The following is a 13,009-nucleotide window of genomic DNA, read 5'->3' as shown; positions in this document are numbered from 1 at the left end:
GTTGAATTCCTGACGCCCAGAAACATATTTTTAAGCCCTGTTGCTGAAGAAACTTGCCAAATTAAGTCTCCCTCCTTAAGACTCGCTGATGTTTAGAGTGTTAATTTTCTTGTGTAATATTCTGTTCCAATAGATCGTCGACTATTGCTTTATTTGATATAAGTCGTTCGTTTTAAAGTTATGTTGGATAATGACTTCCTGTATTGGATCAGATTGTTGTCAGACGTGTTGTATATGTTGTTGCCGCAAACCGCCTTATGTATCATAATATACAAAGGTGGTACAGAGGTACCTCGGTTTTCAGACATCTCCGTTGCCAAAACTTTTGGCTTTCGAATGCTGAAAACCCGGATGTAAATGCTTCCGTTTTCGAACATGCTTCGAAAGTCGAACGGTTTCTGCTGTGTGTATCTGTTGTTTTTCACAATTTTCTCTACTGAATTAGCAGGCCGCTCGGCCTTGTAATGTTTCGGAAGTCGAACGGTCTTCCGGAACGGATTACGTTCGAAAACCGAGGTACCACTGTACCTACAAATTAAAAAGTGAAAGGAAATGGAAAATGAAAACAAAATAACACACCCTAATGTGCCCAGACAACTTTATGGATCTCTTATGTCACAGCTAGGTCTGAAGGTGGGAAGGCAGTCCGGCCGGAGAGAGGCAGCCCGGCTCGCTCAAACGAGGTCATCAGCCCCGAAATCCTCAAGATGCGAGCCGCTCTCTTCTGCATCTTCACGTACCTCGACACCAAGACGCTGCTGAGGGCAGCCGAGGTCTGCAAGGACTGGAAGTTTGTGGCCCGGCACCCTGCCGTGTGGACCCGGGTGCTCCTGGAGAACGCCAGGGTGTCGTCTAAGGTGAGCCAAAGTCTGTCATTGCTGTGGCTTACTGGCTTTTGTTGGTTTTTTGTGTTGTTGTTTTTTTTAAAAAAAATATTTGATTTTACAAGCAAAAAGTTGTAACAATACCAAATACATATCCATATATTTCTCTGAATCCCTTCCTTCCTCTCCATGGGTCCTATTGTCAACATTTTCAGCTGCGTATTATTACAGAATCCATATTTTGTATCTTTCCATATTAGTGTTGTTAAAATCCTGCTAATGTTTTCATCTGCTTACAGTGGTCTCCTAAAGTAGATTATAAACTTTCCCCATTCTTTCTTGAAGTTATTGTCTTCTTGGTTCCCGAGCTTTCTAGTCAGTTTTGCCATTTCGGCATATTCTAACAGCTTAATTTGCCATTCCTCTCTGGTGGGGATTTTATCTTCTTTCCATCTTTAGGCTAGTACCATCCTTTTTTTTGCTTTGTTTTTTTTTTTATTGAACTCTATGATCCAAATATTGCGCCCATTTTCTCATATGTGTACAGTGGTGCCTCGCAAGACGAAATTAATTCGTTCCGCGAGTTTTGTCGTCTTGCGATTTTTTTCATCTTGCGAAGCACGGTGTCGGGAAAGTTTTGGAAAAGCTTCAAAAATCACCAAAGTCTTTAAAAACCTCAAAAAAAGGCTACCACACCGCATTCTACGAGTTGCTCCTCGAAGTCAAGTCGCAACTGTATTAACGGTGTTAAGAAAAAGGAAACAAACTTGCAAGACATTTCCGTCTTGCGAAGCAAGCCCATAGGGAAAATCGTCTTGCGAAGCAGCTCAAAAAACAAAAAACCCTTTCGTCTAGCGAGTTTTTTATTTTGCGAGGCATTCGTCTTGCGAGGTACCACTGTATCCTGGTTCTGATCCAAGTTTAACCAGAGCTTATAGGATTTTGAAGTTACGCCTGTATCCAAATGGGAGATAAGCAGAACGTCAGGGCCTGGCAGGATGCGGATGAGTGGCGCTTGCCTGGCATTTAATGTCCCTTGTCCTTCCACAGTTCCTGGTCATGCTGTCACAGTGGTGCACCCAAACACACTCCCTCACCCTCCAGAACCTCAAGCCCCGTCAGAGGGGGAAGAAGGAGACCAAGGAGGACTACATGAAAAGCACACGGTGAGTCTGGCCCTCCTGGCAAGCCGGTCAGGGAGATTGACAAGCCGGAAGGTGTGCAGAGATGCTAGTGGTGGTTGCTCGTGAGTAGCCAGGCAGGACTCCGACCTGTCCTTTACAGGTTTTATTGTGCAAACTATTTACAATGCAGATCCACAAAGTTCATGTCCGTCTTAGTCACTTGCAGAATCCGGGAGTGGCCCCTTCCGGTTTCTCCCCCAACATAAGAACTTCAACACCCCAAGCCTCCGCCTCCCCTCCTTTTGTTTCACCCCTCTGCGCAAGCTGGGTGACGGAAGGGGCGTGCGTCCCTCCTGGCCAGCTTGGCTGGGTGAGGCGCTGGGGCTCTCAGAAGCATCCTTGAGCCCTTTCCTCACTTGGCTGGCCCCTTCCCCCTCTTCTCCACTGGAGGTGTGGCTTTCCCCACCACTGGAAGATGAATTGCTCCTCAGGAATTTCAGAGGCTCTCTGTATCCCAACGGCCCCCCTGCCTCCCTCCCCTGTTCCGATGGCAGTCCCCTGACAGTGGGCAACCAATATGTTCAAGGGTCCGGAAACCAAGCCTGAGGAGGAACGGTCGAGGGAGCAGGGTATGTTTAGCCTGGAAAAAAGGAGGAGACTGAGAGGAGCTATGAGAGCCATCTTCAAATATCAGGCTTAACGTGAGTCCACAGTGTGAGGCGGCAACAAAAAAAAGCTAATGCTATTCTAGGCTGCATCAACAGAAGTGTAGTACCCTGGTCAAGAGAAGGAATAGTACCATTCTATTCTGCCTTGGTCAGACCACACCTGGAATACGGTGTCTAGTTCTGGGCACCACAATTTCAGAAGGAAGTTGACGAGCTGGAAGGTGTGCAGAGGAGGGCGACCAAGATGATCAGGGGTCTGGAAACCAGGCCTTATGAGGAACGGTCGAAGGAGCCGGGTATGTTTAGCCTGGAAAAGAGGAGACTGATAGGATATATGAGAGCCATCTTCAAATATCTCAAAGGCTGTTGCATGGAAGATGGAGCAAGATTGTTTCATCTTGCTCTGGAGTGTTATTGGGTTATTCTTATTTTGATTTTAGATATTGTGATCTTTTCTGTGAACCGCCCTGAGACCTCTGGGTATAGGATTACCAGACGTCCCATTTCCTGGGGACAGTCCCCGGGTTTGCGAATAATTCCCTGGACAAATTCCATCCCCGGATTTCATCTAATGTCCCCGGGAAACGCAGCAGTGGCAGTCTCAGCAGCCCGGAGCAGTTGGCTCTGGCTGGCTTCAGGAGCTGCTCGGAAGTCCCCATATGATGGTGGTGCAGGGGCTCTCAGATGCAGCTGCCAGGCTGCCCCCACCTTCCCTGACCCCAGCAACTAAGCTGTGAAGGGAGGCTTCATGCTGCCTATCAGAGCAGCCTACTTGTGTGCAGGAGCGGGGCAGGGATCTCTCAGCTGGGAAGGGAGGCTTCACGCTGCCTATCAGAGCTTGCATGCAAACAGGAGTAGGAATGGGATTGGGGATACTCCGATGGGAAGGGAGGCATCGTGCTGCCCGAGCCTCACTGCCACGGCTCTCGGCCCTCCTTCTTCGCCTTCCATGCCTGACTCACCGTGCACCACTTCCCCACCACCACTACCGAAGAACCAACAACTCAGGAGCTGCCCAGGCTCATGGAGAAAGGAGATAGAAGCCTCGGAGGAAGGGGAAACATGAGGTCAAGGCGGCGGCCGCCCCTCTGCCACCATCATTGCTGCAGCATCAGTGGTGCCAGAAATCGTGTCTGCGCAGACGCCAAAAATTGAGTCTGCACCCTCACAGACGCCGAAAATCGCAGATGCTCACGTGATCCAGCCCACAGGGGGATCTCCACAGGACCGATCTTGCCCAGGCAAGATAAACCTTGCCAACCTCTGCTCTGAAGGAAGCCATAGTCAGTAATGTCTAGGCAACATGATGGCCATGTACATATGCAATAAACAATGTTTTATAGAATTCCTTCAGACCCTAACAAAGTCCAAAATGAAATCTATAGTCTTAAAGTCTCTGAAAATCTTTAAATGAAGCGAGGTACCAGACTTTGTACGATGAAAGGCCCATCTTATTTCGAATGAATGTATGTAAATGAAAATATCAATTATTATTACATCGGCACTGATCCACAGCATTTGATATTTTCATTTACATACATTCATTCGAAATAAGATGGGTTTATGAAACAATTCTGTATCCTCCCACCACACCAATGAAGAATTCTACGAAACAGTAGTCTATATCCAGAATCACTGTTCAGTGTTGGACATCATATTTGCTGAATACACAAAGCTTCACAGCTTGCCTTTCATCATACAAAATCTGGTACCTCGCTTCATTTAAAGATTTTCAGAGACTTTAAGACTATAGATTTCATTTTGGACTTGTTAGGGTTTGAAGGAATTCTATAAAAGATGGTTTATTGCGTATGTACATGGCCATCGTGTTGCCTAGACATTGCTGGCGTTCTCTTTGCAACGCAGGGGTTGGTTTGGTTGCTTACTGAAGGAAGCCATGGCAGTTAAAGATGTATAAAAGACGTATAAAACTGCCCTGTATTTTGTGGTGCAAAGGGTTGTGGGTTCGAACCCCACATTGGGCAAAAGAGTCATGTATTAAAGGGGGTTGGTCTAGATGACCCTCGTGGTCCCTTCCAACTCTACATCTCATTCCTTCGCAGGGGCTGCCTGGAAGCTGGCCTGGAGTCGCTGCTGAAGGCCACCGGAAGCAACCTCTTGATTCTCCGGATTTCGCACTGCCCCAACATCTTGACAGATCGCTCCCTCTGGCTGGCCAGCTGCTACTGTCGAGCACTCCAAGCCGTCACCTACCGGTAGGCGGATAAAATACAACTCTTTTTTAATAATAATAATAATAATAATAATTGCATTTTTTAAAATTTACATATACCGAAAAGAAAAAAACAATACATAAAAAGAAAAAGAAAGAAAGAAAGAAGAAAATATATTTGTCAAATACATAAAATTATTTAAGGAGTACAAACCATAATTTGAATAATCTATACACAATATTCCTAGAAAGAAATTACCTTCATATTTCTCCTTTCCTTTTTCATTCTTTACAGTCACTTTCTTTCTGTTTCACTATAGCGGTTTGAGTCCCTTATATCATCAATCTTTATTACGGTCCAGAGACTCAACAAATCATTACAAAGCAATACACAATTCATACAGACTACCTCCAGGTTAAACAAGCATTTTGTTTAGAATATAAGGATCATTTGTTCTTGCAACCACCGATAAAAACTTTGCCACTGCTAATGTTCTAGCATTTGTCCGGTCTTCCAGTAGGAACCTGACACAGTGAGCCTCTGATTTTCCTGGGAAAGGTACCAGCAAGGGTAGTATCAGTTCAGCCCTGGCTTGCTCATATTTTGCACAATGCAACAAAATATGTTTTATGGAATCGATGTCTTGAGCACACGAGCAAAGTCTGTCCTGGTAGGGAACTCCTCTCAACCTGCCATCCAACACTGCAGAGGGAAAGACGTTTAGTCCGGCTTTGGTGAAAAGCCTTCGATAGTTTGGTGCTGTCAGGTTTTTAATGTAAGATGTTAACTTAAAGACATACCCATATTGTACTCCTACTGCCAGCGGACTACAGACTGTGTGTGATCGAGATCGCAAGTCACTGTGTGCATTATCCCATAATCTTTGCTTTAACAACTTTTGGGCGCCTTCATAACCCAGGTAATACAGTTGGGGGGGGGGGTGGAGACAGACCAATAGAGGTGGCTTTTTTAGCCATGGTTTTCTGTCATTTGCTGACAAATTCCTCATTGGTCAGGTGTTGGTACAAACCCTTCCCTAGATTAAACACTGAAATCCTGAGCCAATGTTTTAGGGCAGCCCACCACGCTCTAGCTGAAATTGGGCATTCACCAGCTTCTAACAGAAGTACGGAGTTGGGGACGCAGTTGGGTACCTGTAGCAGAGATCATAGAAATTTTGCCTGAAAGCCATCTAGCTTTGGCAGGTCCCCATTATGCCAGACAGTTGCTGCGTACAGGAGTTGGGAAACGGGCTTTGCGTTGAAACCCCTTAAGGCTGCTGGAACATATTTGCCGCCCTTTGTGAAGAAGAATCTGAGTATGGCTAGCTTTGTAATCTCCGCCTTTTGAAGGGAGGTTTGCCAATGGTGCTTCCAAGATCCTGTATGATGGAATGTGAGCCCTAGATAACTGAAGTATTTTATCTGTTCAAGGTTATGGCCATCCAGCACCCATTTAGACCGGGAGAAGCTTCTCTCGAAAACTAGAATTTTAGATTTTTCATAATTAATGGATAACCCATTTCCAGAACAGTAATCAGAAAATTTCCTCAGCAGTTAATTCAAACCCGGTCGGGAACGTTAGATGATGGCCGCGTCAGGTTTGAGTCCCTTATATGTTTGTCGAATTCCCCCTATCTCTATGTGGCTTCAACATTTCTCTTACATTTAAATTATCTGTATTCAACCGTTGAAAAAGAAAATTCCCTTATATCTGTGGAATGAATCTAGGCACAATGGTTGTGTTGTTATTGGAACAGTATTTTGTCAGGTAATTTTTAAAACATTCCTTTCTTTAACCTAATTGCCTGAGTGGTTTCTTATTAATTCTGTCATTTTGGCAAGTTCGAGACAAAATGCGGTTCTCAACCAGTTTGGAAATGTGGCAGTGTGGTGCAGTGGTTAGAGCGCCAGACTAGGACCTGGGAGAGAGCAGGGTTCAAGTCCCAGCTGGGCCAGGGATGAAGCTCACTGGGTGACCTTGGGCCAATCGCCGCCTCTCAGCCTAGCCTACCTCACAGGCCTGTTGTCGGGATGAAATGTGGAGGGGGAGAAACAGAAAGAAACAGAAAAAATCAGATAAAATACCGGTAAATAAGAAGCAGAACCTAACCTTGTTTTCCACTGGCAAAACTGGACCCTAGGCAGATTCTCTCTTTTTTTCTTTTTTAATTTGCATTTTATTTATTTGTTAACATTCTTATATTACATCGGTAAACGTTGCCATATTACATTACAGGACTTACTATAATATAATTTCCAGCATGTATTCAAAAATTATATACAAATTTTATATACCTAGAAAGAAAATGAAACAAAAAAAAGAAAGAACAAAGAGAGAAAACTAAAACAAATCCCCCCCCCCCAAAATCATATACATACCAACACATAGACTTCCTGTCTTTCCTGTTGTATATTCCTTTTTTACAAATGAATGTACTCTTATTATTGTATACATATTATCTAATAATTCCTATATCAATATGTGCTCTTAGTCTTCTTTCTCAACTCAGTCTCACTCCAACCTCAATCAAATGCTAGCATAGATAGCGAACCTTTGCTGTATTTTTGAACGTATCTTTTATATCTATCCCACTTTTCCATAAATTTTTGTTTTGAATTGCCTCTCAGGGTATTTGTCAACTGCGCCATTTCAGCAAATTCCTGTAGCTTGTAATGCCAGTTTGTTACAGTGGTACCTCGCAAGACGAATGCCTCACAAGACGGAAAACTCGCAAGACGAAAGGGTTTTTTGTTTTTTGAGCTGCTTCGCAAGACGAATTTCCCTATGAGCTTGCTTCGCAAGACGGAAACGTCTTGCAAGTTTGTTTCCTTTTTCTTAACACCATTAATACAGTTGCGACTTGACTTCGAGGAGCAACTCATAGAACGCGGTGTGGTAGCCTTTTTTGAGGTTTTTGAAGACTTTGGTGATTTTTGAAGCTTTTCCAAAACTTTCCCGACACCGTGCTTCGCAAGACGAAAAAAATCGCAAGATGACAAAACTCGTGGAACGAATTAATTTCGTCTTGCGAGGCACCACTGTATTGTCGGGGATTCTTGTTCCTTCCACCCCTTTGCCACCACAGTCCGAGCTGCGGCCGTTGCATATAAGATTCTCAAAGACCTTCCTGAGTGGGAGGTCTTCAGCCAAAGATTATTTTCCCCGCTGTCAAACGGCATATATGCAAAGCCACTTAATTACCGCCGTTTATGCAAGCTGGGTGGGAGGCCTGCAGCCAACGATCAGGCTAGCCCGTCAATCGGCATATGCAAAATTACTTAATTACTGTAATTTATGCAAGCTGTAGAGTTCTTCTTTTTCTTCCCTGTCTTGGCATCAGACGCTGTCGCCTGGCCACAGAATTCTGTGCTGCAAAAGGAGGAAAAACACAATTGGAAAGAAAAACCGAGTATGGCTAGGGGGGTCGCACCTTTTTCAATACAATTTTTTAAAAATAGCCCTGCCCTGTAGTAGCATCTGGAGAGGCAGAGAGGGTTTTCCTGGCATCAAGAGAAGGGCGTGTGTGCTTTGCCAGCTGATCTTCTGTGCGTCTGGCTGAGCTGTTGTTTTGGGAGAAATGATTGCTTTTCTGGATCAGGGAGGGAGATGCAGCTGTGAGGTTTGGTGGGTGAAAGGGAGCAGAATTTTGTTTGTTTGTTTGTTTGTTTAGTTGTTTAGTCGTGTCCAACTCTTCGTGACCCCCTGGACCAGAGCACGCCAGGCACTCCTGTCTTCCACTGCCTCCCGCAGTTTGGTCAGACTCATGCTGGTAGCTTTGAGAACACTGTCCCATCATCTCGTCTTCCGTCGTCCCCTTCTCCTTGTGCCCTCCATCTTTCCCAACATCAGGGTCTTTTCCAGGGAGCCTTCTCTTCTCATGAGGTGGCCAAAGTCTTCAGGATCTGTCCTTCCAGTGAGCACTCAGGGCTGATTTCCTTCAGAGTGGATAGGTTTGATCTTCTTGCAGTCCATGGGACTCTCAAGAGTCTCCTCCAGCACCAGAATTCAAAAGCATTGATTCTTTGGCGATCAGCCTTCTTTATGGTCCAGCTCTCACTTCCATACATCACTACTGGGGAAACCATAGCTTTAACTATACAGACCTTTGTTGGCAAGGTGATGTCTCTGCTTTTTAAGATGCTTTCTAGGTTTGTCATTGCTTTTCTCCCAAGAAGCAGGCGTCTTTTAATTTTGTGACTGCTGTCACCATCTGCAGTGATCATGGAGCCCAAGAAAGTAAAATCTCTCACTGCCTTCATTTCTTCCCCTTAAGGAATAAATAATTTTTAAAATAGGAAATGGAATGAATGGAAGGGAGGCGGTGGCCAATTTTGCTGACCTTTTCTGAGGACATAAGTCATCAGACTGTTGCTGTTTGAACTCCCCATCTCCAGACAGGGCTGGGAAAATCTTGGCGCATCCTGATTCTGAATAAAGCACCTTCCTGTGTTCCTGTGAACGAAAACTGGAGGACTGTTAAGTTGTGGGCGAACATATCAGACGACACAGCGATTCTTCCAAAGCAGCTCTTTATTTGTAAGCTGGAACAGAACTGAACTGAGGAGCTCAGTCAGCCTGCTTATATAGAGCTCCAGTACCTCATTACTGTAACAACTTTCTAAAACGATCCAATCACTGAACGTCACTTTCGATCCTTCATTTGCATACAAACTATCCAATCACTGAACGTCACTTTCGATCCTTCATTTGCATAACTATCTACAGTATCCCCCTGCTGGCCCAGGGTGAGAACTTCAGTACATAACAAGGACTCCCTTTGCTCCAATTGTTCATTCATTCGGAAACGAATCCATATTCCCCTGTGTGCCAGAAGATTGGGGAGAAGGAGGCCTTTGCCCTCTATCCCAGGCCAACACCTAAGACCCCCTGAGAACATCACAGACCGCCCAAGAGCAGCGAAAAGACAGCGGAGGTGTGAAATAATAAGGAACCTTTTCTTTGCTTCAAGCCTGGGGGTGTGACAGGTAAACAGGAGGGAGCATCTGTAATAGAATTTTAAGGTCCTATAAATATATATCATAAATGTTCATAAATGTACCAATGTCTGGAACAGCACAGGAAGACCGTCCTGAAACCATTTTGACTCCCAAGCTGACCAAATGTTTCTCTGCAAGGAGGGAGCGGGGTGAGGGAACCTACCCATTGTCACAGGAAATAAATAATCACCATTTCAAATGGAATGGGCAGACTATCAGGAAAGGCAATCAGATAAGGCATTATCAGAATACCTGCCAGACAGGAAAAACAACAACACTCAAATTTCTGTTGTAGACCGCCTTTTCTGTGATGTAGGTATGATATTTGTGGGGGGTGGTCTTGGTTTACACTTCTTCTGTGGTGTATGTATGATGTATGGAGGGGTGGTCTTGAGCTCCAGGGCAGGGAATTTAAAATGTCTATATAAGGCCTTGTGCGCCATTTTTCTGGGTTCCTCCTCTCTCCTGCGGGTGAGGGGAGCACTCTGTTGCAACAGATCAATAAAGATCAGGCTTACAAGCTGCTCTACTTCTCAATATTCTCTGGTTGGCCTCTGTTATTTTCTCCTACCAATAGGGAACCCACGTAAGGACTCTATAAGAGCTCTTGTGTCCCCCATAAGGGAATAAGGGCAGATTTTGTTTACAGCACAGCACGGCTGGGCTTTATCCTTGGCAAGACTGGCACGGCGAAGCGGCTTAGCGTGCCGGCAGGGGAGTGCACAACTGTCCCCGTGTCAGGACGTCTGGGAGAAACCGTGCAATTAGCCCAGCTTGAATGGGCTGGTGAGATTGCCTTAGATTAGGAGGCTGGGCTGGCGTGGAGAACACATCTGGGATGCGCAGAGGAGCTGTGGGTGGCTCTTTGCGAAACAAGCGGCTAGGGTGGGCTCGCTCTGAGAGCCTGAGCATCTCTGAGCATCTCCCAGTGAGAAAAAGGTCACAGCGTTCCCATTGTTATAAGAAAATTGGCTCCCTTTCCTTTATGGGGTATTCCGGAGCCCGCATAGAGTCCTTAAGTGGATTCCCTACACTGGCTCCCAGTACATTTCTGAGCACAATTCAAAGTGTTGGTGTTGACCTAAACAGCCTCGGCCCAGTATACCTGAAGGAGCGTCTCCACCCCCATTGTTCTGAGGCTGTTTAGGGCTTTAAACAGCCTCAGAACGATGGGGGTGGAGATGCTCCTTCAGGTATACTGGGCCGAGGCTGTTTAGGGCTTTCAAGGTCAGCACCAACACTTTGAATTGTGCTCGGAAACGTACTGGGAGCCAGTGTAGGTCTTTCAGGACCGGTGTTATATGATCTCGGCGGCCGCTCCCGGTCACCAGTCTAGCTGCCGCATTCTTGATTAGTTGTAGTTTCTGGGTCACCTTCAAAGGTAGCCCCACGTAGAGCGCATTGCCGTAGTCCAAGCGGGAGATAACCAGAGCATGCACCACTCTGATGAGACAGTCTGCGGTCAAGTAGGGTCTCAGCCTGCGTACCAGATAGAGCTGGTAAACAGCTGCCCTGGACACAGAATTGACCTGCACCTCCATGGACAGCTGTGAGTCCAGAATGACTCCCAGGCTGCGCACCTGGTCCTTCAGGGGCACAGTTACCCCATTCAGGACCAGGGAGTCCTCCACACCCGCCCGCCTCCTGTCCCCAAAAAACAGTATGAGGGACCTGGGCGTGTTCTGCCTGAAGAATAGGAGACTGAGATGAGATAGGATCTTCAAATATCTTCAGGGCTGTCACATGGAAGAGGGAACAAGCTTGTTTTCCCCTGCCCTGGAGGGCAGGACTCGATCCAGTGGCTTCAAGTTACAAGAAAGGAGATTCCGACTAGACGTATGTAAAGACTTTCTGTCTGTAAGAGCTGTTTGACAGTAGAAGTGGTGGACTCTCATTCTTTGGAGGTTCAGAGCTGGAGAGGGGAGCGCAGGATGTGCTGGAAGAAGAGGCCTCTCCTGCACCACTGTCTCCCAGAAACAGCGGCGGTCTGAAAAGGGATGAGCAAAGGGAGCTCCCATGTAGGCATAGTCTCTGGCTGCATGAGCACAGTCCCTTAGTGGGAGGTACATAGAATTAACTATCTTCTGTGTGACTGGGGAGCACCCATTTCACCCAGCCAGCCACCCACCAGCTGGCGTCATCTGAAGGCTGCTAGGGTGGGGTTAAATCCTGTGTCGGCTGTGCATCCCTGTTTCCAGCAGCTAATGAATGGGGTTAAATCCTGCTCAGTCTGGCAGGATCATTAGCAAAATAACAACAAACCTATGATTACGTGAAACATACTCAATAAACACACAAGACGTAATCGGCTGTACTTTTGAATAAATAAGGTATACTATTCATTGTATCAAATTGTAAATTTCAACGGAAGTCTCATAAAGTTCAACGGAAAAAGCAGAAGACCCAGTGGATCAGTTCATTCTATATTCCATTCATGCATAAAGTCCATACGTGTATACAGTCTGGCAGGATTGCATAGAAACAAGTACAGTGAAGGCCTGTCTGGTCTCAATAGGCGGGGAGTTCCAAAGTTTAGGGGCCGCCACACTAAAAGATCGAGTGCTCACAAATTCAGAATGGCACCCATCATGGAGTATGCCTGTCAGCAGATCACACCGTTCAAAGCTGGAGTTAACCCTTTATTGGCTCTTCACAGACTTGGCTGAGTTTTCTGCCTAATAAAACTGCTGCCACAGTTTGCAAAGCTAAGCGGGGTCCGGGTTCAAAATGGGTGGAGTGTTGCGATACCTACATTGCATCGGGGTTGGACCAGCGGGCACAATCAGCAACAAGTCTCTTGTGAGTGGGGCAGGGGATGCAGCGAAACAAAATCGCTTTGAAAAGATGCTAGATTTAATCATGAAAGAAATTCAAGGCAGATGGACTCATACAGTGATAGGCGTGCAGACGATCGTGGGGGTCTTCCTCCTCTCCTTCATTTGGATGATTTTCTGCGGCAGATTGCACAGGCACAGAAAAAGTGCTCTCCTGACATTTGCTCTGCCTGCTATTCCATGCATATCCTTCCCAGCTGAGACAGTGCTGTTGAACCCGATCTGGCTTTCGCTGCTGGCAACGAATCCTGCAAAACCACCAGCGGTCAGTTCTTGCCATCCACTTTATTGCTCCAGGAACAGCAGCTTTTGCTGTGACTTTTCCAGCCCCAGTCCACCTCCCAAGACTGCTGCTACTCAGCCCGTAGGAGGCTACTCGGCCTAG

The 13,009-nt window shown here is 46.1% G+C and overlaps 1 protein-coding gene across 1 annotated transcript in view; it reads left to right on the top strand.

Moving 5' to 3' along the window:
- Positions 1 to 13,009, top strand: part of FBXO41 (F-box protein 41) — a 74,194-nt gene that overhangs the window by 43,756 nt on the left and 17,429 nt on the right. Inside the window, exons 6-8 of the mRNA XM_077933714.1 lie at positions 622 to 857; positions 1,875 to 1,990; positions 4,680 to 4,832. Coding sequence (XP_077789840.1) covers positions 622 to 857; positions 1,875 to 1,990; positions 4,680 to 4,832 — 505 coding nt within the window. The remainder of the gene's footprint in view (positions 1 to 621; positions 858 to 1,874; positions 1,991 to 4,679; positions 4,833 to 13,009) is intronic.

Source organism: Podarcis muralis, chromosome 9 (assembly GCF_964188315.1).
Source record: "Podarcis muralis chromosome 9, rPodMur119.hap1.1, whole genome shotgun sequence".
NCBI lineage: Eukaryota > Metazoa > Chordata > Lepidosauria > Squamata > Lacertidae > Podarcis > Podarcis muralis.
Note: the sequence above shows the minus strand (reverse complement) of the source record. Positions and strands in the feature narration are given on the sequence as shown.